General features: G+C 44.5%; 1 protein-coding gene across 2 annotated transcripts in view; it reads right to left on the bottom strand.

Annotated features, from left to right (window-relative positions):
* The window catches only part of PFKL (phosphofructokinase, liver type), a 254,617-nt gene that overhangs the window by 101,590 nt on the left and 128,364 nt on the right, over window positions 1-24,663 (bottom strand). For both annotated transcript variants that reach the window (XM_056533478.1, XM_056533479.1), the window contains exon 11: window positions 20,937-21,001. In XM_056533478.1, coding sequence (XP_056389453.1) covers window positions 20,937-21,001 — 65 coding nt within the window. The remainder of the gene's footprint in view (window positions 1-20,936; window positions 21,002-24,663) is intronic.

Below are 24,663 nucleotides of genomic sequence, written 5' to 3'. Positions count from 1 at the left end.
AGGAGACTGTAGAAAGCAGCGGAGAAACTTGCTGAACAGAGGGAGACCATTCTAAAATTCAAAAGTGAGGGGGAATTCATCAATAAAGAAACACAGCTTCAGAACACCATAGAACGTTTCAATTACCAGCTGAAAGAGAGGAAACATATACAGTTTATAAGGGATATTCAGGATTTCAAAGAAAACCGAGTCTATACTGTATTGGAGAAAGGTACTAATCAGAAAGATACTGAAACGGATATATCATCCTCTGAGGCTGAGGCGTCGGGATCAGGCTGAAAAAAATGCAAAACTACAAGGTTTAGTCTCAGATACCTCACTCCAGGTGGTCAATCTGTCCAGATTTCCACTTACGGAAGTACAGGTGCGGGTTCTTGGGCGAGGGATGTCATTTGTGCCCACCACTAATTTTAATCTTTTTGAGTGGACCAAGGATCTGCACCTGTATGCCAGAAAACTTAAGTGGCATAAATTTTACAAACTAAGGGATAAAAAGATGTGCCAAGAACTTGGCATCACACCACAGGATCTAGCCACAGTCAGAGACCTTGAAGGGTTACTGACTGAAGGTGAACAACAGACTGATATGGCACCCTTTTCCAAATGTAAAAATAAAAGCAGGTCATTTCCCCCAGTGTCAGACACGTCGTGTGTAGACGTATTCATGGATGCTGTTCTGAGGGATATGAGAACACTTAAAGAGAATGAATCCCCCTCCTATAGCAATCTTAGCTATAACGAGAGAGAAGCCCTCAGACAACTAGAACGCAACCAGAAGATAATTGTTAAAACTTCTGAAAGGGGGGTAATGTCGTTATTATGGACAAATTGGACTACATAAATATGTGTAATAGACTGCTCAGCGATAGGGTAACATATGAAGTCCTTGCACAGAATCCAACTCCCCAATACAAACAAGAACTGCTATGTATTTTGAAGCAAGGTTTTGAGGACAAATTGGTTGATCAGGAGGAATTTAATTTTCTTGTGCCCAAAATTCCAGTTACCCCCACATTCTACTCACTGCCAAAGATACATAAAGGTATTAACCCCTTAAAGGGGCGACCCATAGTATCGGGTATTGGCAGTTTGAGCCAGAATGTGGGGATATACCTGGATCAGGTGTTAAGGCAATTTGTGTTAGCACTACCGTCGTATACCAGAGACACGATGGACCTATTGAAAAAGATTGAGGGGATCACGTTAGACAGCGAGACCACTCTAGGAAATATTGATGTAGAGGCCCTGTATTCGTCGATTCCCCATAATCAGGGCTTAAATGCAGTGGCGTACTACTTGTCCTTTAGGGGCTCTACGTATGATAAACACAATAAATTTGTCCTTGACCTTTTGCAGTTCGTCCTTAATAGGAATTATTTTTTATTTAATGGCAAGATTTACCACCAACTCAGGGGCACGGCCATGGGGAGCCCTTGTGCCCCCACATATGCCAACTTGCTCCTGGGTTGGTGGGAGGCCACCTTAGTTTTCATCAATGAAAGAGAAGAACTTAGTGATCGTGCCCTTTTATGGGCATGATATATTGATGATATTTTTGTTTTGTGGAAAGGAGGGGATGAGGACTTCAAGTGTTTTGTGAGATCCCTGAATGATAATCCCATTGGCCTCCGGTTCACGTTTGAGGTGAATCATAGTGAGTTGGCATTCCTGGATGTCACTGTCAAGAGAGACAGTGAACATAACCTACAGACCACCATTTTTAGAAAGGCCACAGCAACTAATAGTCTCCTGAGGTGGGAGAGCTGCCACCCGGGACCCCTCAAAAGGGGGATCCCAAAGGGGCAGTATCTCCGCCTCAGGAGGAATTGCTCGGATGAATCAGAGTTTTTCCATCAGGCGAAAGACATGAGGCAGAGATTTAGACAGAGGGGATACCCGGAACATACAATAATACAGGCGTATCATCATGCCAAGGCTACCCCGAGAGACCAATTGCTACATCCTAAACCTAGGATAGAGGAATCTAAGGGCCGCACGAGAATTATTGGTACCTATGACAGGGCAGCAAACGAGGTAAGAGAAATCCTTATGAGACACTGGGAGATCCTTAAATTGGATAAAGACCTGGAGGAGGTAGTGGGACCGAGACCGGAGATCACGTTCAGAAAAGGCAGAAGCATAGGGGATAGACTTATACGTAGTCATCTTAATCCTAATAGTCTGACTAATAGAAATTGGTTGGGGGCCCTGCCACGCCCGAAGGGATGTTTCAAATGTGGTCATTGCAGGGCACGCAATAAAGTTGAGAAAACAGCATGGGTCACAGATCACACCAGGTCCAGAGATATGTCGATTAATCAATTCATTAATTGCTCGACCACGGGGGTCATTTATGTTGCGAGATGTCCCTGCCCTCGGCTATATGTGGGCAAGACGATTAGAGAAATGCGTAGGCGAGTGCTTGAACATCTAGGGGACGTACGCAACAATAGAAATACCCCCGTGGCGGAGCATATGAACCGTTATCATGGGGGACACACTAGTGACCTGATGTTTAGGGGCATTGAACATGTGAAAATGTCCCCAAGAGGAGGTGACCTGGATAGGTTACTCCTTCAAAGGGAATGTTATTGGATCCATAAACTGAATTCCTGCACTCCGGGTGGCCTTAACGAATGTATCAATTTTTCATGCTTTCTATAACAAGGAGTCAGCCCTTTTATCCTATGGAGGCTATGTTTAGGTAGTTAATGAGGGTCTTAGAGGACTCTCTGAGTTAGTCCTCCATAAATTCAACTGTTGATAGGGTTTGGTAGTTCTAGAGTAGGAGGTTCCTGAGCGGGGCCACCTTAAATGGTGAAGCCGCCTAGGGCAGGGAATTTTTGCCAGGGCAGTGTAGGGTTAATTAGGTCCTTAGCCCCCTCCTATATATTCTTCACTCCCCCCTAGGGCATCCTCTCCACCATAATAGGCTCCTTGTTATAGTACTACCCTAGCCAGTACATCCAACCTAACTGGGGTTGGTCCAATTTTGATTGGTATTTTTACTTAGTACTGTCTAGAGGATTCGTCTGAGATCATTGGGTAAGCCCCCCCCCCCCTTTTTTTTTATATCTCAGGACGGATATATTTACCACTTTGGTCCTCAATTGTGGTTCTGGATATGCCCTCTGTCTTGATATGCCTCTTCCCGACTTCACCTTTATGATTTAACATCAAATGACGTTTGATTTATCTCCATTTTTTCTTCTAATAATTTATTATTTCTTATATATTACTATCTTTTGCAGTATGGTACCCTTTCAGAATACTACACCACATTGTATACTTACCCAAAAAACGAGTTCTAAAATACCGCTTAGTGAGATTTAGCAACTGTCCACTCCATATCCAAAGGTCTTTTGAGCCAGTGCACTAAGTTCCGTGATCTCGCGCGGTCTTCTGACCGTAACGAGATGTTGCGCTCCGATCCTGGGCGGGGTTTTGTGAAGCGCATCACGGTGACGCTTGGCAGAGATCGGATATGAGGTCAGACGCCGCCTCGTTCCGGCAGAGCGCGCGCCGAGCTGAAACAAGCCGGCATTTCTGCTACTGCAGGACGCTCCCGGAATGTAACCAGGAGAAGATCAGCCTAATCGTAAGTGTTACTGGGACTCTTTTCTTTGCAGGTACCGTCTCTCCTATATACTCACTCTCAGCAAATGTATATACATGTCTTTACAGGTACAGCACTTCAGGGCTGAGTGAGTACGGAGAGCTACATTCTTAGCACACCCCATGTATCAGGTTGTATATTAACAATATGAGAGTGACATGGGTTTCTTGGTGTGTTTCTATTTCAGGTACACAGCAGTAATTCTGAAGGCGCTGGCTGGATCTTGTAAAATATTTGGAGCCCAACACACATGTAGCAAACTAGATACAACTAAATATTCTGTTTGGCTGCAAAGTAGATGGTGTATGGGCATGTGATACCCCCTTTAAAATTCCCCTGAGGAAGGCGCTACACCAATAGGGGCGCCAGAAACGCGTTGGGAATAGTGTGGTTTCAATAGGGGTTCTACTCTCCTGGATAAACCTAGGAGATAACTTGTGATATTAACAGTGTCTTTCTATTAAACAGTGTCGCATTGGTGGCACTGTACCCAGCTGATCAAACTACTCATCACTATCACGTGATTTTATATTTTATCAGGACATTAATAAATGTTAAGTTTTATTTAGCACCTCCCCTACCACTATTTTTTTCTCACATAGTGTTATACCTTTGTTTATATTGCGGGGAGTACCACCTAGTGGGCCGGTACCAGGCATTATTACCAATTGGTACACATTATATTTTTTAGTCTAAAGGGTTAATAGCGCACAGCATCAGTGCGGCGATCAGTGCCACGCGCTATTAGCCACGGGTCCCGGCCTTTGTTCAAGGCCGGGCCTGACCAGCTATGACACGGGGCCACGCCATGGCCCCGCGTTATAGAATGGGAGCGGACTCGGGGCGTACAGGTACGCCCTGGGTCCTTAACAGGTTAAACAAATTTGTTAATTACTTCTATTAAAAAATCTTAATCCTTCCAGTACTTATTAGCTGCTGAATACTACAGAGGAAATTCTTTTCTTTTTGGAACACAGAGCGCTCTGCTGACATCACGAGCACAGTGCTCTCTGCTGACATCTCTGTCCAGAGTAGGAGAAAATCCCCATAGCAAACATATGCTGCTCTGGAGAGTTCCCAAAATGGGCAGAGATGTCAGCAGAGAGCACTGTGTTCCAAAAAGAAAAGAATTTCCTCTGTAGTTTTCAGTAGCTAATAAGTACTGGAAGGATTAAAAAAAAAATTATATAAGTAATTTACAAATCTGGTTAACTTTCTGGCACGAGTTGATTTAAAAATAAATAAATAAATAAATAAAATAAAAAGTTTTCCACCGGAGTACCCCTTTAAGGGGTTAATGGAGGCACAAGAACAATGAACTTTAGAAAGGCAAAGTTTGATCAGCTCGGAGAAGTCCTTAATACTATAAATTGGGAAAATGCTCTCAAAAACAAGAGAGAGAGTGTGTAGACTCTAAATGGGAGACTTGTAAAAAAAATATCTTAAATTCTCACTGTGAGAGGTACTGTATGGGAATAAAAGAGTCAGGAACAAAAGAAAACCAATGAGAATGAATAAAAATGTAAAAGGGACAATAAAAAGGACAAAAAAGCATTTATCCTACTTGAACAGGGAGGCAGAAAAGGAGCAATAAAAAGCTAATCGGGGAAAAAAATAAATATGTAGAAATCAGAAAAAGCCAATAAGGTGGAGACAAAAAGGCTTATTGCCAAAGAGTAAAACTAACCCTAAAATGTTCTTTTATTATATAAATAGTAATGGCCCTTTAAAAAGTAATGAGATAGAAGTTATAGACAGGGATCAGGAAAAAGCACAGGGCATACAGGTTTCCCATCCGAGGCTAGCCGGGAGGTGATCAGGATGGTATGTCTTCTGACATCTATCAGCAACCATTCCCGCACATCGCCTAGGGGGGTCCTCAAACCCCCTCTGTAACTGAAATAGCTGTGATTGGCCAGTCAGTTCTGACCGGTTATCTCACTGCTTTACCTGGCCAATCGGGTCTCTGTGACCTGGTGTCCCCCTCCGCCAACAGAGACTTCTCCTTCCAGGCGACAATCCCCAGTATACCACAGGCGATCTGCAAAGGCAGAACTGGAGAATATCGCATCCCTGTATCCAAAGAACCGGGCAACACCAGTTTTCAGGTATAAAAATCAATTTATCCTTTTTTAAGGGACGAGTGTTTCCTTTTATAGGAAGGAACATCACTGGAGGGGGGGAGCAATAGAGACAATCACAGGTGACATTACACAATGTAAAGCAAAGGAAACATACATTTCTACAATAAAACTAATTTCTACTAATGATACAAAAAATTTGTCTGTAGGTTCCGCTGACCTTCCCGGTTGTGCATAGCCCTTCGCTATTTTCAGGGTAGACTCCCAGAGGTGTCCAGGGCAACATAAGCGGAGGAGCAGAAAGTAATTGGCACAGACAAATAGGGCAGGGGAGGTAGAGCCCCAAAACAGCCAATATTTTTCCAGATCGTCACAGGAGGATACCCCGTGTGAAGAACAGGAGCTGGTGGCACAGACAACAATCACCCACAAAAAAAAAGTGCAAAAAAACTGCCCATCAGCAATATGCAATCAGGGCAGTCTGCATACAGGGTGCAGTCTGGCCACAAAGAGCAGAATGGTTACTGGTGACATGGATCGCATGGAAGTTCCCCCAAAAAAGTGCAAATTTAAAAAAAAAATGCACCCAAAAAAATAAAATAAAAGCATATGCTATTACAGTAAAATTAAAAATAGGAGGACCCCACATTTCCTCCTCCTCCCCCCTCATCATCATCATCATCATCATCCAGTGGTGATGATTCCCCTAGAAGGCGGCACTGCAGGGCACTGCCATTAGAGGCCCCCCATACTAGTCACCCTGTCCCCTTTATAGATGACCCAATCTATACCTCAGTTCCGGATGATTATGAGCCGCCAATTCCTGGGTTTGCTGGCCACCCAGGAATCCAAATGGACCCCACAGTCCTCCCTGAAATTAATTTTTTTCAGTGAGGACTTGATGGTGGCTTAATTTGATGGTGGCTCAAACAAACTTCTACACCCAAAAGTTTGTGGCCAAGCACACCAATGCTTTTTTGGCTAGACCGGATAGATGGACCTCCATCAATGCACCCGAGATGAGGACATATTGAGGCCTTGTCCTCTTAGTAAATCCAGCGGCTTTGTGGCCTTGCAACTGGTACAGAAATATACACCACCTATAGGGAAGTGTGGTGTATGTTTCTGCAACTTTACGTGTTGTAAGAAGGCCCTAAAGTCACATGTAAGGAGGACGCGCCGCCAGCATGCCCCATCACAGACCCTAACCATCTCTGCCATAGTCAGTCACCCCTGTGCAAATCCCTTATTTAGGCCTCAAATGTGCATGGAGCTCTCTCACTCAGGAGCCTGTCGTATTTAAAGGCAACACTTTACGTCTACATATGGGGAATTCTGTCGTTTTTTTTCTCCTTTTATCACTTGTGTAAATGAAAAATTTGGGGCTACATCAGCAGATGTGTCCCCATTTTGGTCACTAAACCCTCAAGGAATATAACAAGGGGGGCAGTGAGCATTTAGACCCCACAGTTGTCTGACAGATTTTTGGAACAGTGGGTTCGTGAATATGAAAAATCTATTTATTTATTTATTTTTTTACAGAAAAATGCTGGTGTAACCCCATTTTTCTTTCCACAAGGGGTAAAAGGAGAAAAAGCCCAACAAAATTTGTAAGCCTACTTCTCCCAAGCATGGAAATACCTCACGTGTTGAATTAAAGTGTCGTGCGAGTGACGGCACAGCTCAGAAGGGAAGGGGCAACATTGTGCTTTTGGAGAGAGGATTTGGGCTGGAATAGAAGTCAGAGGCCTCACTTAGTCCCTTGTTACATTCCTTGAGGGGTGCAGTTTTTAAAATTGTGTCACATGTGGGGGGTTTCCACTGTCCGGGCAACATGGGGCATTGTAAACTATGCGACAAGGCCCTCAAAAACTATTCCAGACAAATTCTCTCTCCAAAAGCCAAATGGAGCTCCTTCTCCTCTGAGCCCTGCCGTGTGCCCGTGCAGCACTTTACGTCCACATATGGGATACCTTTATACTTGGGAAAAATTGGGTAACACATTTTTGGGGGAATTTTTTCCTTTTGTCCATTGTGAAAATTACAAATTTGGGGTTACACCAGCATTTTATAAAAAAAAAAAAAATAATTTCATTTTCATGGCTCACTGTTCAAAAATTGTGTCAGACACCTGTGTGGTATAAATGCTCACTGTACCCTTATTACATTCCTTGAGGGGTGCAGTTTCTAAAATGGATTCACATGTGGGTGTTTCCACTGTCTGGGCACCATGGGAGCTTTGTAAATGCGGCATGGCCCACAAAAAAAATTCCAGCCAAATTCGCTCTCCAAAAGCCAAATGTCGCTCCTTCCCTTTTGAGCCCTGCCAGGCACCCGCAAAGCATTTTATGTCCCATATGGGGTATTTAAATCTTTGCAGATGATCCTAAGCTCTGTAAAGTGGTTAACACAACAGAGGACAGTGCACTGTTACAAATGGATATGGATAAGTTGGAGGATTGGGCTGGATAGTGGCAGATGAGGTTTAACACATAACTATAAGGTTATGCACATGAGAATGAAAAATCCAGGCTGGGAAAAACATTGGGGAATACTTACATGGAAAAGGATTTAGGAGTTTTAGTTAACAGTAAGTTTAACTGTAGCAACCAGTGTCAGGCAGCTGCTAACAAGGCAATCAAACTTATGAGGTGCATGAAAAAGATGCCCACGACAATTAAATAATTCTACTACTGTACAAATCACTAGGCACCAGTGTAAAAAAAAAAAAAGATATAGTGGAGCTGGAGAGCGTTCAAAGATGGGCAACCAGAGTAACACAGGGAATGGGAGGACTACAATACCCAGAGATGATATAAAAATTATGATTATTTCGTTAAAAAAATAAATAAATAAAATAAAACAGCATGTGGTGGGGAGTGACCTAATAACTATAGATGAGCGAATCAAAGCTGACAAATCCAAATTCGTTACTAAATAAATGTAAATTCGATTGGCAATGAATGCGAATATCGCCACAATTTTATTAAGCGAATTGCTTCATTAAACTCCATTTAGTGCGGTCCAGGCTCCAGGGCATCTAAAATAGCGGATCCACATGTGAGAACATGAGGCAAGGAACTCTGAGAAGGCGGGAACAACGGTTGGCGGGATGACCCTGAATCACATGCAGGATTGCAGCCTATCAGCAGCCAGTCACCCATGTGATGTCACAGCCCTATATAAATCGGCAGCCAAATTCATAGTCACTTCATTCATTACACTACAGAGAGATAGGACGGACAGCCTGTGTGTGTGTGTGTGTGTGTGTTACACAGAAAAGCTTTTTCCAGCAGCGTTTCATCTCCTAGTCACATCATCATTCTGGTGGACAGAAAGCAGTGCTTTTTTTCTCACTGAAAAGTATTTGTACTGCAGCCATTAACCTCCCAGTCACTTTCTACAGCTTTGTATTACAACGAGGGGCAGAGAGCTGTGCATTGCTTCATACATTTCAACAAGCGGCCTCAACTTCATAAACCTTAGCAGAGGAGGCAGGAATAATTTTTCAGTGCAATTCTGTGTCTTTGTTCCACAAAAAATCATCTGCTGGTTATACTAGTCTGTAGACTGTATAATACCCAGCAGTCCATTCCTAATAGTCTTTGACAGAGTGCCATTTTGGGTTTAGTACATAGCTTTTGTGTGTTGCTGTTTGTGTGTGCTGTTGTGTACGGCTGGTGTTGTGTAAAAATATGTTGTTTTTTTTAAAAGTGTACTGTAGTGCATTTTTCTGCCCTCATAAGTGCATACCACATACGTACAACTAAGTACAGTGGTCCCTCAACATACGATGGTAATCCGTTCCAAATGAACCATCGTTTGTTGAAACCATCGTATGTTGATGGATCCGTGCAATGTAAAGAATAGGAAGTTTTACTCACCTGTTCCCGTCACTCCGGACCATCACCGCTCGTTACCGCTGCCCAGGATGTTGCGCTCCATCACTGTCGCCTAGTCCCCGTGATGTCCCTGCCGCTCCGGAACGTCTCTGCTGCCGGGATCGTCGATCTCACGTTGCAGTCATCACGTCACTACGCACGCCGCTCCTATTGCATGACGGGACGGCGTTTACGGCGAAGTGATGACGACGATTGAGAGCGCCGGCGATGGAGGGGATCCTGAAGAGGACGCTCCGGAGCCCCGAGGACAAGTAGGAGACCATCCCCGGAGCACACGGGGCACAGTAAACGGCTATCCGGCGGTAGCTGAAGCAGTCAGCGCTGCCGGATAGCAGTTTATGAGATGGCCCAACATACAAAAGCATCGTATGTTGATGCTGCCTTCAACATGCGATTGCCTCTGTTAGTCTGCTAACTTTCGGTTTCCCAGTTCTGCCCACCGACAATAGGAAGGGCAGAACGGGGAAAAAGAAGGGGATCGGCTCCGGAGTCCACTTACCGTGGCAGAGGCAACGATCAGTAGTTTTGCAACAGCTGAAGGTTTGCCCCCCTCATGTGAATGTACAGGCTACATTCACACGGGCAGGTTTACAGTAAGTTTCCTGCTTGAAGTTTGAGCTGCGGAAAATTTTTCACCGCAGCGCAAACTCCTAGTGGGAAACTCACCGTAAATGCCCGCCAGTGCGAATGTACCCTAAAAACACTACACTTACACATAATAAAGGGTAAAACACTACATATACACCCTCTTACACTGTCTCTCCCCCCACCCCAGGAAAAATGAAAAAGTATAGTACGGCAGTGTTTCCAATACGGAGCCTCCAGCTGTTGCAAAACAACAACTCCAAGCATTTCCGGACAGCCACTGACTGTCAAGACATGCTGGGGGTTTAGCAACAGCTGGAGGCACCCTGTTTGGGAATCACTGGCATAGAATACCCCTATGTCCACCCCTATGCAATCCCTAATTTAGTCCTTAAATGCACATGGCACTCTCTCACTTCGGAGCCCTATCGTATTTCAAGGAAACAGTTTTGGGCTACATATGGGGTATTTCCGTACTTGGGAGAAATTGCAATACAAATTTTGGGGGGCTTTTTCTCCTTTTACCCCTTATGAAAAGGAAAAGTTGAGGGCTACACCAGCCTGTTAATGTAAAAAAAAATTATAAAAATAAATAAATAAAAAAAACAGGCTGGTGTTGCCCCATACTTTTTATTTTCACAAGCGGTATAAGGAAAAAAAAAAGACCCCCAAAATAACGCAATTTCTCCTGAGTACGGAAATACCCCATATGGGGGTGTAAAATGCTCTGCGTGCGCACAACAAGGCTCAGGAGTGAGAGCGCACTATGTACATTTGAGGCCTAAATTGGTGATTTGCACAGGGGTGGCTGATTTAACAGCGGTTCTGACATAAACGCAAAAAAATACCCACATGTGACCCCATTTTGGAACCTACACCCCTCACGGAACGTAACAAGGGGTATAGTGAGCCTTAACACCCCACAGATGTTTGATGAATTTTTGTTAAATTTGGATGGGAAAATGAAGAAAAAAAAATACATTTTTCACTAAAAGGCTGGTGTTACCCTAAAGTTTTCATTTTCACAAGGGAAAAATAGGAAGAAAGCCCCCCAAAATTTGTAACCCCATTTCTTCTGAGTAAGAACATACCCAAAGTGTGGATGTAAAGTGCTCTGCGGGTGCACTAAAATGCTCAGAAGAGAAGGAGCCCCATTGGTCTTTTGAAGAGAAAATTTGTAAACGCACACGGCCCCTGTCTTCCATTCCAAACAAATTCTCTTTCCAAATGCTCATTGGCGCTTCTTCTCTTCTGAGCATTGTAGTGCCCCAGGAGAGCACTTGACGTCCACACATGGGGTATTTCCATACTCAGAAGAAATGGGGTTACACAGTTTGGAGGTAATTTTCTCCTATTACCCCTTGTAAAAAAATTGGGGAAAAACCACGTTTTAATGACATTTTTTTTTTCATTTACACTTTTTTCATTTACATTTACTTTTTTAATTTACGACTTTAACAAAAAGTCGTCAAACACCTGTGAGGTGTTAAAGGGGTACTCCAAAGGATAGGGGATAAGATGCCTGATCGCGGGAGTCCCGCAGCTGCGTGTTTGCTCCGGATCTTATTACGGTCGACCGCACGGCCGGCAGCGTGTGACCTCACGCCTCCGCCCCCGTGTGACGTCACGCTCCGCCCCTCAATGCAAGCTTACGTGATACGCCCCCTCCCGTAGGCTTGCATTGAGGGGCGGAGCGTGACTTCACACTGGGCGGAGGTGTGACGTCACACGCCGCCGGCCGTCCGTTCGACCGTAAACAGATCCGGAGCGAACACACATCAGGGACTGATTACAATCGGGGTTCCCCCGTGCATGATCCCGGGCGTCCCCAGCTGCGGGACTCCCGCGATCAGGCATCTTATCCCCTATCCTTTGGATAGGTGATAAGATGTGTAAGCACCGGAGTACCCATTTAAGGCTCCCTGTACCCCTTGTTATGTTCCTTGAGGGGTGTAGTTTCCAAAATAGTATGCCATGTGTTTATTTTTATTTTTATTTTTTTTTGCTGTTCTGGCACCATAGGGGCTTCCTAAATGCCCCCCAAAAACCATTTCAGCAAAATTTGCTTTCCAAAAGCCGAACGTGACTCCTCCTCTTCTGAGCATTGTAGTGCGCCCGCAGAGCATTTTACGTCCTAACATGGGGTGTTTCCATACTCAGAAGAGATGGGGTTAAAAATTTTGGGACGCATTTTGTCACATTACCCTTTGTAAAAACGGTAAATTTTTGAAAAAAAAAATGCTCGAGTGAAATTTTTTTTCCTTCATTTACACATCTGACTTTAATGAAAAGTCAAACACCTGTGGGGTGTCAAGGCTCACTGGACCCCTTGTTACGTGCCTTGAGGGGTGTAGTTTCCAAAATGGTAAGCTATGTGGGGGTTTTCTGCTGTTCTGGCACCATAGGGGCTTTTTCAGAAAAACTCACTCTCCAAAATACCAGTCGCTCCTTCCCTTCTGAGCCCTCTACTTGACACACACATATGAGGTATTTCCTTAGTCGAGAGAAATTGGGTTACAAATTATGAGAGGATTTTCTCCTTTTACCCCTTGTAAAAATTCAAAAACTGGGTCTACAAGAACATGCGAGTGTAAAAAATGAAGATTTTGAATTTTCTCCTTCATTTTGCTGCTATTCCTGTGAAACAAAGGGTTAACACACTCACTGAATGTCATTTTGAATACTTTGAGGGGTGCAGTTTTTATAATGGGGTATTTCTAATATGAAAGCCCTTCAAACCTGAACTGGTCCATGAAAAATTCCGATTTTGAAAATTTTGAGAAAAATTGGAAAATTGCTGCTGAACTTTGAAGCCCTCTGATGTCTTCCAAAAGTAAAAACATGTCAACTTTATGATGCAAATATAGAGTAGACATATTGTATATGTAAATCAATATATATTTTATTCGGAATGTCTGTTTTCCTTACAAGCAGAGAGCTTCAAAGTTAGAAAAATGTTAAATTGAAAATTTTTTCATCAAATTTTGGAATTTTTCACCAAGAAATTATGCAAGTATTGACAAAACTTCGCCACTACCATGAAGTAGAATATGACACGAAAAAACAAGAATGAAAGGTAAAAGCATCCCAGAGTTATTAAGGCTTAAAGGGGTAGTCCAGTGGTGAAAAACTTATCCCCTATCCTAAGGATAGGGGATAAGTTTGAGATCGCGGGGGATCCGACAGCTGAGGGCCCCCTGCGATCTCTCTGTACGGGGCCCTGGCTCTCCACCCAGATAGCGGGTGTCGACCCCCGCACGAAGCGGCGGTCGACACGCCCCCTCAATACATCTCTATGGCAGAGCCGGAGATTGACGAAGGCAGCGCTTCGGCTCTGCCATAGAGTTGTATAGAGGGGGCGTGTCGGCCGCCGCCTCGTGCGGAGGTTGACACGCCCCCTTCCCGCGGGCTGTCGGGGCTCCGTACAGGAGATCGCAGGGGGCCCCAGCGGTCGGACCCCCTGCGATCTGCAACTTATCCCCTATCCTTAGGATAGGGGATAAGTTGCTCACCACTGGTCTACTCAACACTGGTCTACTCCTTTAAAGTGACAGTGGTCAGATGTGCAAAAAATGCTATGGTCCTACAGTGAAAATTGGCCTGGTCCTTTAGGGGTTAAAGGGGAACTCCACTGCAAAACATTTTTTTAAATCAACTGGTGCCAGAAAGTTAAACAGATTTGTAAATTACTTCTATCAAAAAATCTTAATCCTTCCAGTACTTATCAGCTACTGTATGATCCACAGGAAGTTCTTTTCTTTTTTAATTTTCTTTTCTGTCTGACCACAGTGCTCTCTGCTGACACCTCTGTCCATTTTAGGAACTGTTCAGAGCAGGATAGGTTTTCTATGGGGATTTGCTCCAACTCTGGACAGTTCATAAAATGGGCAGTGGTGTCCGCAGAGAGCAATGTGGTCAGACAAAAAGGAAATTCAAAAAGAAAAGAACTTCCTGTGGATCATACAGCAGCTGATAAATACTGGAACGATTAAGATTTTTTAAAAAGTAGTAATTAACAAGTCTGTTTAACTTTCTGGCACCAGTTGATTTAAAAAAAAAAAAAATAAAATGTTTTCCAGTGGAGTACCCCTTTAACCTTAAGAACTGTACTATATTTTAACTGACAAGAAATACATTAAATTATGTAAAGTACATTGTATAAAATTAAAATGTTATATGCGGTTTCAGAAAATGTTTTACAAGGACTTCCAAACATACAGGCTCTACAGGGTGTGGATTCACACCTGTAGAACCCTGTGCTATACAGTCATGTTTTTTGATGTTTTTGTAACATGCTAGGTGATCGAATGTTACCAAGGTTTACACCACGTCTTGAAACGATTCAGCCATTTTAAAGGAGAAATGTGGCTGAAAACTTTTAACATCCCTGTGCCCAGGCTGCAATAACAAAAAAAAAAAAAAAAACCTAATTCACCTTCCTACATTCCTCCGTTGCACCGATAACAGCGTCCTGTTCCTCCTGCGCTGCTCGGGTCCCTGCTCCTTAGGCTCAGAACATCACACTGCAGTCAGTGTATCGCCGGCTGCAGTAATGTCCCGTCTCGGCCTGTGATAGGCACTGTTGTGTAAGGAGCTCGTGTCCCGCCTTCTCCCTGCTGCCTGGGCTACTTACGAGGGCTCATTTTTTTGCTCCGTGATCTGTAGTCTTTATCGGTAACATTTTTGTTTTGGTGGGACTTTTAGATCGCTTTTTATAAAAAAAAATTCCAATATATCATGTGATTAAAAATATGTATTTTCGGTGTTGGGAATTTTTTCTACGTTTACGCCATTTACCATGCAGGATCATACACATAGTTTTTTATAAAGTTAGACATTTACGCACTCGGCAATACCAAACATGTTAATCTTTTCTTTTTTGTTTCATAAAATTAGAAAATAAAGGGGGATTCGATTTTTTTATTAGGGGAGGGGGTTTTATATAATTTTAGATACTTTTATTTTTTGTTTTACATTTACACTTTTTAAGTCCCCATAGGGGACTTTGATATGCAATCAATAGATTTCATTTACTGTATAATGCTATGCCTATGGCATAGCACTATACATTGTGATCAGTGATCCGCCATGCCCCACACGCACTTTCTGAGTTTGGTTTCCTACCAGGCAGGGAGAAGACTCAACTTACTGTTTGACTTGCGCAGGAAACTTAAAATAGATCCATTTTGCAAATGGTCATGAATTTATCTTGTGTCGCTTAACGCACAAATTATCACAAAGTCTTCAATATGTCAAATCTACACAACTGGCTGTGGACAGCATTTGTAAAAAAAAGCTAAAGCTGAACTGTAATTGTCAACTCTTGCCCTAGATTTTCAATTGCAGTCAAGTCTGGGCTTTGACTGGGCCATTTTAAGGGCACTAACATGCTTTGATCTAAATCATTCCATTCCCACAGCATGATGCCCCCACCACGTTTCAATGTGGGCATGGTATACTCAAGCAGTGTTGGGTTTCCTTCACACACACAAAACCAAAATGTTATCTTTTGGCCTATCTGAATAGAGTACCCTTTTCCACGTTTGCTGTGTCTCCCATGTGGCTTTTAGCACATTTTTAAATGTGATTTCTTGTAGCTCACTTTCAAAAACTTTTTTTGTTAATTTTACATAAAAGGTCAGGTTGTTGTCATACACCGCTAATAGTTGTCTGGTGAACAGACACTCTCACCTCAGCTTTTGACCTTTGCAGCTTCTCCAGAGTAATTATGGGCCTCTAGGTTGCTTCTCTGAATAATTTTTTTACCTTGCCTGGCTTGTCAGTTTGTATGGATTGCCTTGTATTGGTACATTTGTGGTTGTGCTATATTCTTTCCATTTTATGATGATGGATTTTATAGTGCAACTTACGATGATACAAGATCGGGATTTTTTTTTTTTTTTTTTTTAACCCAACGCAACTTTGTACTTCTTCAAAACTTTATCCCTGACCTTTTTGGTGAGCTCCTTGGTCTTTATGGTGCTGTTTGTTCAGTAATGCTCCAAAAACTCTTCACAGAAATGGTGTATTAAATTACAGACAGGTGGACCCTATTTACAATTATGTGACTTGTACTTCAGGTGTTTATTTGTGAATAATTTTGAAATCCATGTACTATTTCACCACACTTCCAAATGATGGACATCTTACCCCTTTAAAGTAATAGACAACCCCCTTGTGACGTCAAGGACCGCCCCCTTAATGCAAGTCTATGGGAGGTGGCGTGATGGCCGCCCCCCCCATCCATAGACTTGTATTGAGGAGGCGGAGCAGTGACGTAAAGATGCTCCCGCCCCTGTATTGCCGGTCATTACGCACAGAGCGAGCGTGCTCTGTGCAGTAACGATAGCAGGGTGCCCGCAGCAGAGATCCCGGGGGTCCCCAGCGATCTGACATCTTATCACCTATCCTTTAGATAGAGGATGTTTACTAAAACAGAGTACATGCTTGTGCACCTAGTTGGGAGATCAGTGAAGAATACAGGAATTAAAAAGTGTACAGTTCAGGGCTTGGAGGGGGCATGACTTTCGGGCATAGCGGTGTCCTGACATGTGAAGGACTCCGCCCCTCCAGCATTTGTGAACGCAGCTACAGTGCCCATAGTAGTGGAGTGAGAGAGGAACCAGTGTATGCCAGGTAGACCTGACAGGCACGGTAAGCGGAGGTGAAGTGCAGAGGAGAGGAAGAAACGAGAGACGGCAGTAATATAGCAGGAACTAAGTTGCAGAGTTGCGGCCACTCCGACCGGAAACAGAGGGGCGAACGCGGGTTGGGGGGGGGGGGGGGCGATCCACTGTATAGGTAGCCGGAGGGCTTACCTCTCCTTCACAGCCGGCTCCTGTGCTCTGAATGATAAAGCTTTATCAATCGAGTGCAGAGCACACAGATCAGTGTCGATTTATAAAACCACATTTTATCTATATGAGGAATCTAATGATTCCTCCTAAAAGTCCCCTAAGGGGACTAAAAGTGTAAAAAATAAAAATAAAAAAATAAAGGTTTAAAAACACACAGATTAACCCCTTCCTTATTAAAAGTTTAAATCACCCCCCACTTTTCCCCAATTCCATATAACAAATATGTAACAATAACAAAAATAAACATGTGGTATTGCCGCGTGCCTAAAAGTCCAAACTATAAAAATATGTTGTTAATTAAACTGCACAGTAAATGGTGTATGCGCAAAAAATTCCAAAGTCAAAAATAGCGTATTTTTGGTCACTTTTTAGATCATGAAAAAATGAATAAAAAGTGATAAAAAAAAAATCAGATCAATACAAAAATGGTACCGCTGAAAACTTCAGATCACAGTGCAAAAAATGAGCCCTCATACCGCCCTGTACACATAAAAATAAAAAAGTTATAGGGGTCAGAATTTGACAATTTTAAACGTATTCATTTTTGTAGTTATGATTTTTTCCAGAAGTACGACAAAATCAAACCTATATAAGTAGGGTATGATTTTAATCGTATGGACCTACAGAATAAAGAGAAGGAGTCATTTTTACCAAAAAATGTACTGCGGAATCCCCCCAAACTTACAACATTGTTTTTTTTCTTAAATTTTGCAGCACAATGATTTTTTTTCTTTGGTTTTGCCGTAAATTTTTGGGTAAAATGACTGATGTCATTACAAAGTAGAATTGGTGGCGCAAAAAATAAGCCAACATATGGATTTTTAGGTGCAGAATTGAAAGGGTTATGATTTTTAAAAGTAAGGAGGAAAAAACGAAAGCTCAAAAATGGAAAAACACTGCGTCCTTACAGGAAAACTGTCAAATATTTTCTCCCGCACTATCCACAGGTACTGATGTATAGTGCGGGAGACGCAGATTCCAACGAGCCTTACCTTGCCCGGATCCGCCCGTCCATTCGCCCGCAATTGTACTTTTATACTATGTGGAAATCTTGTTGTAACTGGCACGGGCGGGGCTTCGGCAGCTAACTGGCACAGACATCAGTGCTGCTTATGAATTTTCATACCCCCTCCGAACCCAACATTTTACAACCTTCATCTGAAAACATATCTGCTTTTTTGAAAACTGTTAAATTACCATCCCTCTCTTTAGTACAGAGGGAAAAAAATCTCATCCCCCATTACAGAGGAAGAAATAAAATCAATATCAATTACTTTGCCGACGTGTAAATCCCCAGGTCCAGATGAACTAACAAATGAGTATTTTAAAAGATTAGCCCCCATATTGTACACCAATAATGTCCCGTTTTTTTAATTCTGCGGCTGCGTCGGGGGCATTCCCAATGGAAAATCAAAAAGCATTAATAGTACCATTACCCAAACCTGGAAAGGACCCCAACGTGCCTCAGAATTTTCAACCAATCTCCCTACTGAACGGGATCTTAAAATATATGCAAAAATTATAGCCAACAGGATAACCCCTTATTTACCTGACTTAGTGGTGGCAAATCAAACAGGGTTTGTGAAGGAAAGACAAGGATCAGATAACACTCTAAGAATCCAAAATATCTTGTCCCATGTAGAGAGACAAAGATACCGGCTGTTTGTCTGGCCCTCGATGCAGAGAAGGCATTCGACCGGATTAACTGGTCGTACGCCTTCTCGGTACTTCAGAAAATGGGGTTTGATGAGGGAGCAATAAGGGCAATAAAGGCCCTATACTCTGGTCCTTCGGCCCAGGTATACACTAACGGAACGTAAAAGAAAGAAAGTTGCAACAGCACTCAAGGTCAAAAAATGGAGGCTCTTAGCGCACTGTTTGATCAAAAAGGAACCCGACAGGGTTGCCCCTTGTCCATAAAATTTTTATATTATCCATAGAACCCTTAGCTCATCTTATAAGAACTAATCAAAATAAATTTGGCATAAATATTGGGGCACTGACCCATACAATTTCCTAATACGCAGACAATATTATTTTAACATTATGAATAGACCCAATTACATCAATGAATAGAGTCCTAGAGCTATTAGATCATTTTGGACTAATTTCATATTACTCATTAAATAAAACTAAATCGCATGAATCTCCTGATTACAACTAAATCATTATTGAAAATGTACATATCAACTAGATTGGCAACTAGGGATCGACCGATTATCGGATTGGCCGATATTATCAGACGATATTCCCTATTTCGCGTGTGCCCCCGATATCTGCTGCAGTGCGGCCCCGCTCCGCTGTCCCGTTCTCCCGATCGCATCATGGCGTCCTATGGAGGAGCATGTGACACACGTCACTCCTCCTCCACTGCGCCCAGTGTAACGCTACGGAGGAAGCAGAGTGACGTGTATGTCACATGCTCCTCCATAGGACGCCATGATGCAATTGGGAGAATGGGACAGCGGAGCGGCAACACCCGAGGACAGCTGCAGGTGAGCTGTCTACAATAGGAGGAGGGGGCTGCTGTGTATAAGGGGATGGGGCCTGCTATCTACAAGGGGATGGGGCCTCCTATCTACAAGGGGATGGGGCCTGCTATCTACGGGGCGTGCATAGTGACGTAATAACGACGCCACAAAGCGAGGCCCGGACCCCGGACAAGATGCAGAAGACGCCGGAGGATCGCAAAGTGGACCCGGAGCAGCGGGAATAGGTAAGCGAACCTGCCCGGGATGCTTAAACTGCTATCCGACAGCAGCTTAAGCATTTTGCGCTGTCGGATAGCAGTTAATGCAATGGCCCCGACATATAAAAGCATCGTAGGTCGGGCGGTTACTGTACTTGCTGTGTCAATAATGCATATTATTTCCCTTATACTTACTGTTCCTATGTGCAGGAAGTAGTGTAGTCTTTTTGGTGCTTTGTGACTGCTGACAACGTTTGCGGCCATGTTGTTGTCAGCCCGCCCTGCAGTGTCGGCGTTGACGTCCGCATTTCCCTCCTCCCGTGTCCGTAGTCAAGCCAGCCCACTTCTTGAATATTCATTCTTTGAAATTGTGTGGGAGTGAAGTTTTTCACTTTCTTTGCCACCCCTTGTGTGAGCGTCCTAGCCTGGTCCAATGGTCCTTTGCGCCAGGCGCATGCGTCATGTATATTTTGAGAGTCATCTTCGGCGCTCAGAGCGCATGTCTGGTCATTTTGTGAATCGCGTTCTCAGCACTACGCTTACAGCGTAGTGCTAACGTCGGCTACGACAGTAGCGTAGCTCTGCGCATGCGCAGTAGTCCTTACAGATAAGGGCTTACTTTAGTAGCGTAGCCCTGAGCTGTAACGACAACTGCGCATGCGCAGGGCTACGCTAGGAACGCAAGCCCTGAACTGGAAGGAAAACTGCGCATGCGCATGGCTACGCTACTAACGTATGCTACGTTAGCACTACACTGGCAGCGTAGGGATGCTCAGGCGCACATTTCTCTACCGAACGATAGAACATATTGGACTTGGAAAGAAGAAACAAGGGGCGGAAGCTAGGACGCCTATGGGCGAAAAAAAAAAAAAAGGGGCATGCACATAGGCGTGAACAAAAAAAAAGGATGGCCGGAATAACAAGGAAAAATAGGTGGCACCTAAGCGCATAATCAGGCCGCAAAGTATTAGGGGAATGGTAGTTCACGGACCGAACAACAGGAGTTAAGCAACAACGTGAGCCAGACAGAACGCCAACTCAGAGGACGACAACGCTAATGGATAAGGTGCATACAGTACAGGGGTGTTATGTGAAGTCATCAAGTAAGAGCTAAAAAGTTGGTGAAATAAGCAGCGGAGTACCCCTTTAAATGAACAGCAAAAAAGGACAGCTTACTGATATGACAAAAATAAATTCATGCTTTACCTTCCTCGTAACTGAATTGCTTCCTCAAACTTTCGCTCCTCCATAGCTTTTTGCACATCTTTTGTCTAAAATAATTGCATTACATGGTTAGTACAAGAAAATGCTTAAACTTTTCTTCTATATTCTTTACGTATTATTTTTTTAGGCTAAAGAGGTGTGTATTAACAGCAGGAGAAAAATTCTCTGACAAAAGTGAGTAACATTTAACAAATTTATTTTAGAAGGAAAAAAGAATGAAAAAGTTTTCAATAAAAACAAACCAGATAAAAGAAAGAAATAAGTATATATGGCTCAGTGGTTAGCACTGTTGCCTTTCAGCACTGAGGTTCTAAGACAGTGGTTCTTAACCTTGTTGCAGGTACTCAAAATAAAATATGATTTTTTTCAAATTCTAAACATAGGAGATATATATTTAAGTATATATTTATACATAGGTGCACAAAATGAACAAAACCATTAAGAACAAAACCATGAAAACATGATTTTCACACAAAAACATAATGAATATTTACTGCAAATTAGTGTGACTTCTGCTGTTGTCTTTCGGGGACGAGTTCAGAAATGCGCGGCTTTACCTTGGCAAGTGCCACTCTCATGTCATTTTCGCAACAATGGCAGTGTTCCCCCACATTAGGAAGGCAGTGTTCCCCCACATTAAGCAGGCAGTGCTCCCCCACATTAGGCAGGCAGTGTTCCCCCACATTATGTAGGCCAGTGGTCTTCAACCTGCGGACCTCGAGATGTTGCAAAACTACAACTCCCAGCATGCCTGCATGCTGGGAGCTGTAGTTTTGCAATATCTGGAGGTCCGCAGGTTTAAGACCACTGATGTAGGCAGTGTTCCCCCACAGACATACAGCCTCCAGCCATATACAGTGTATGGCTGGAGGCTGTATGCCTGTGTACTGCCCACTTCAGTGCTCCGACCACCGCTCCGGCTATAGCAGTAGGTCTTGGGACCGGTGGTCGGCGCACCGAAGATGGCGTGTCGCTGGTCACTTACCAAGCTGGCCAGCGCGCGTCTTTCTCCTTCTCTATCCTCCTGTCCTCGGCACCTTCGTTTCCATGGGCGCACGCACGGGACGTCAGTGACGTCCCGGCGTGCGCTATGTCCCGGTGGCCCTGCGTTTTTAAACTTAACGCGGGGCAGCAAAGAGTTAATAGTGATGGGGGGAATTGCCCCATCGCTACAGCTCGGGGCCCCAAGCAATTGCTTGGTTTGCTTGTCCTGTTGCGACCTCCCCCGCCGAACCCCCCGGACAGACTCACTGAACCCCTGGGGTTCGATCGAACCCAGGTTAAGAACCACTGTTCTAGGATAAAATCCCATCGAGGACAACTTCTGAAACACGTTTGTATGTTCTCCTTGGGTTTGTGTGGGTCTTTTCCTGGACACTCTGATTTCTTCCCATATTACAAAATATACTGGTAGGTGAATTTAGATTGCAAGCCCCAACGGGGACAAGAACCAATTTCAGTGTACAGCTCTGCTGAATCTGTGTGTGCTATATAAATCTATCTAAAAAAAAATTTTTATTAGATGGGACTACGCTTTAACACTTCAGGGATGTGGAATTTCTATCGCCGACGCCCCCGACTAGCAGTTTTGGGCGCCGGGCAGGTGAATTTGTCCGGCCCTTAGCCCGGCTTCGGGCAAGCAGGGCCGGACCTGACAAGTGCGGCGGCGATCTGCAGTCTGTATGGAGCGGGCTGTCGACTCCTGCACGCTCCATACTCTGCAGCCTGTGTCCTCCGAAGCAGAGCAGGGGAGATGAGAATCTGTGTACAGTATGTGTCTTCTCTTCCCTGCTCTGCAGACGTGCGGGGGAGATGAGGGGGCGTGGCTTACTTCTCCCCGTGCAGACCTGCGTCCTCTGCCTTCACTCCCCCCAGCTGTAGCTTCGGAGAGCTGAGGGGAGGAGGCGCGTCTGCGCGGGGAGATGCTTGCGGCGCTCTGCAGTATGTATGGAGCGGGCTCGGGACTCCTGCCCGCTCCATACTCTGCAGCCCCCGGCTGTTCTCAGTAGCTGGGGGCCGCCGCTAATAGCCAGCATGCGGCGATAGCCGCGGCTGGCTATTAACCTTTAGATCGCCGCTGTCAAAGCTGACAGCGGCGTCTAAAGCCTGGGTTCTCAACCTGGGGTACGCGAAAACGCTGACAAATACCGGCCATGCATTGGCCAGTATTTGTCAGCGCATAGCCGCGGCAGCTCACTGTACAGTAGCGCGGCCAGAGATGCGGTGGGGGCTACTGTAAGTGAGCTGCGTGGTTGCCAGGGAGACGTGTGGCCTCCCCTGACGTTGCGCGGAGTTGCCGCACAGCGCAGGGGGACGTCACACGTAAGTGCGGCCCTGTGGAACATCCCGTGAAGCAGCAGGCAACGGGACCACAGGACGCCAGGTAAACAACTGTATGGCACAGGGGGGGGGGGGGGGGGACTGTATGGGACGGAGCACAAGGCATTAAGATGGAGGGGGAGAGGGGAGTAATAAAGCACAAGGCATTGAAATTTTATGTATTGTGCTTTATTACTCCACTCTCCCCTTCCATCTTAATCCCCTTGCACCATTCCCCCCGTCCTCTGATCCCCCTTTTGCCATATCCGATAATAATAATGGCACAAGGGGATTAATATGGAGGGGGGAAAATGACAAAAGGGGATCAGAGGGAGGGGGGAATAATGACACAAGGGGATTAATATGGAGGAGGGGGGGGGGGGGGTTGATTATCCCCCCCCCCCCTCCATCTTAATCCCCTTGTGCTATTATTATCCGATATGGCAAAAGGGGATCAGAGGGAGGGGGGAATTATCAACCCCCCCCCCCCTCCATATTAATCCCCCTGTATCATTATTCCCCCTCCTCCATCTTAATCCCCTTGTTCCATATTGGATGATAATGGCACAAGGGGATAAAGATGGAGGGGGAATAATGGTAAAAGGGAATCAGAGGGAGGTGGGAATTGTGGGACAGGGGGAGTAAGACAGAGGAGGAATAATAGCACAAGGGGATTAAGATGGAGATGGGATACATTAGTATAAAGGTAAGAACACGCCTTTTGTCTGCGGGTACCCCTCGCTCGCAAGTTCCGCGTGAGGGGGTACCCGTGGACATACTTTCAGGCCTTGGGGGTACGGTCGCCGAAAAGGTTGAGAACCACTGGTCTAAAGGGACATGTGAATGCTCCCTGGGGCTAGAGGGGTGGATCACCCCGTCCCCCCTCCCCCCCACAGCGCGATCGCAGGGGGGCGATCCACTATGGAGGTAGCCGGAGGACTTACCTCTGCTTCCTCCTGTCCCGGCTCTGTCATTGATAGATCCTGGCTGGACCAGGCTCTATCAATGGATCACAGAGCACACAGACTTATGATTCCTCATAAGTCTAATAAAGTGTAAAAGAAAAAAAAAAAAAGTTTTAATAAAACTTTGAAAGACACCCAGTGGTCTTCAAACGGTGCCCCTCCAGATGTTACAAAACTACAATTCCCAGCATGCCAGGACAGCTGTCCGGGCATGCTGGGAGTTGTAGTTTTGCAACATCTGGAGGGCCACAGTTTAAAGACCGCTGCATTAACCCCTTCCATGTTAAAAGTTCAAATCACCCCCTTTTCCTATATAAAAACATGCAAACATAATAAAAATAAACATATTTGGTATCGCTTCGTGTGTAATTGTGCAACCTATTAAAATATAACATTATGTATCCCGTACGGTAAATGTAATAAAA

Source organism: Hyla sarda, chromosome 8 (assembly GCF_029499605.1).
Source record: "Hyla sarda isolate aHylSar1 chromosome 8, aHylSar1.hap1, whole genome shotgun sequence".
In the NCBI taxonomy this organism is placed as follows: domain Eukaryota; kingdom Metazoa; phylum Chordata; class Amphibia; order Anura; family Hylidae; genus Hyla; species Hyla sarda.
This window is presented reverse-complemented; position numbering and strand designations above follow the sequence as displayed.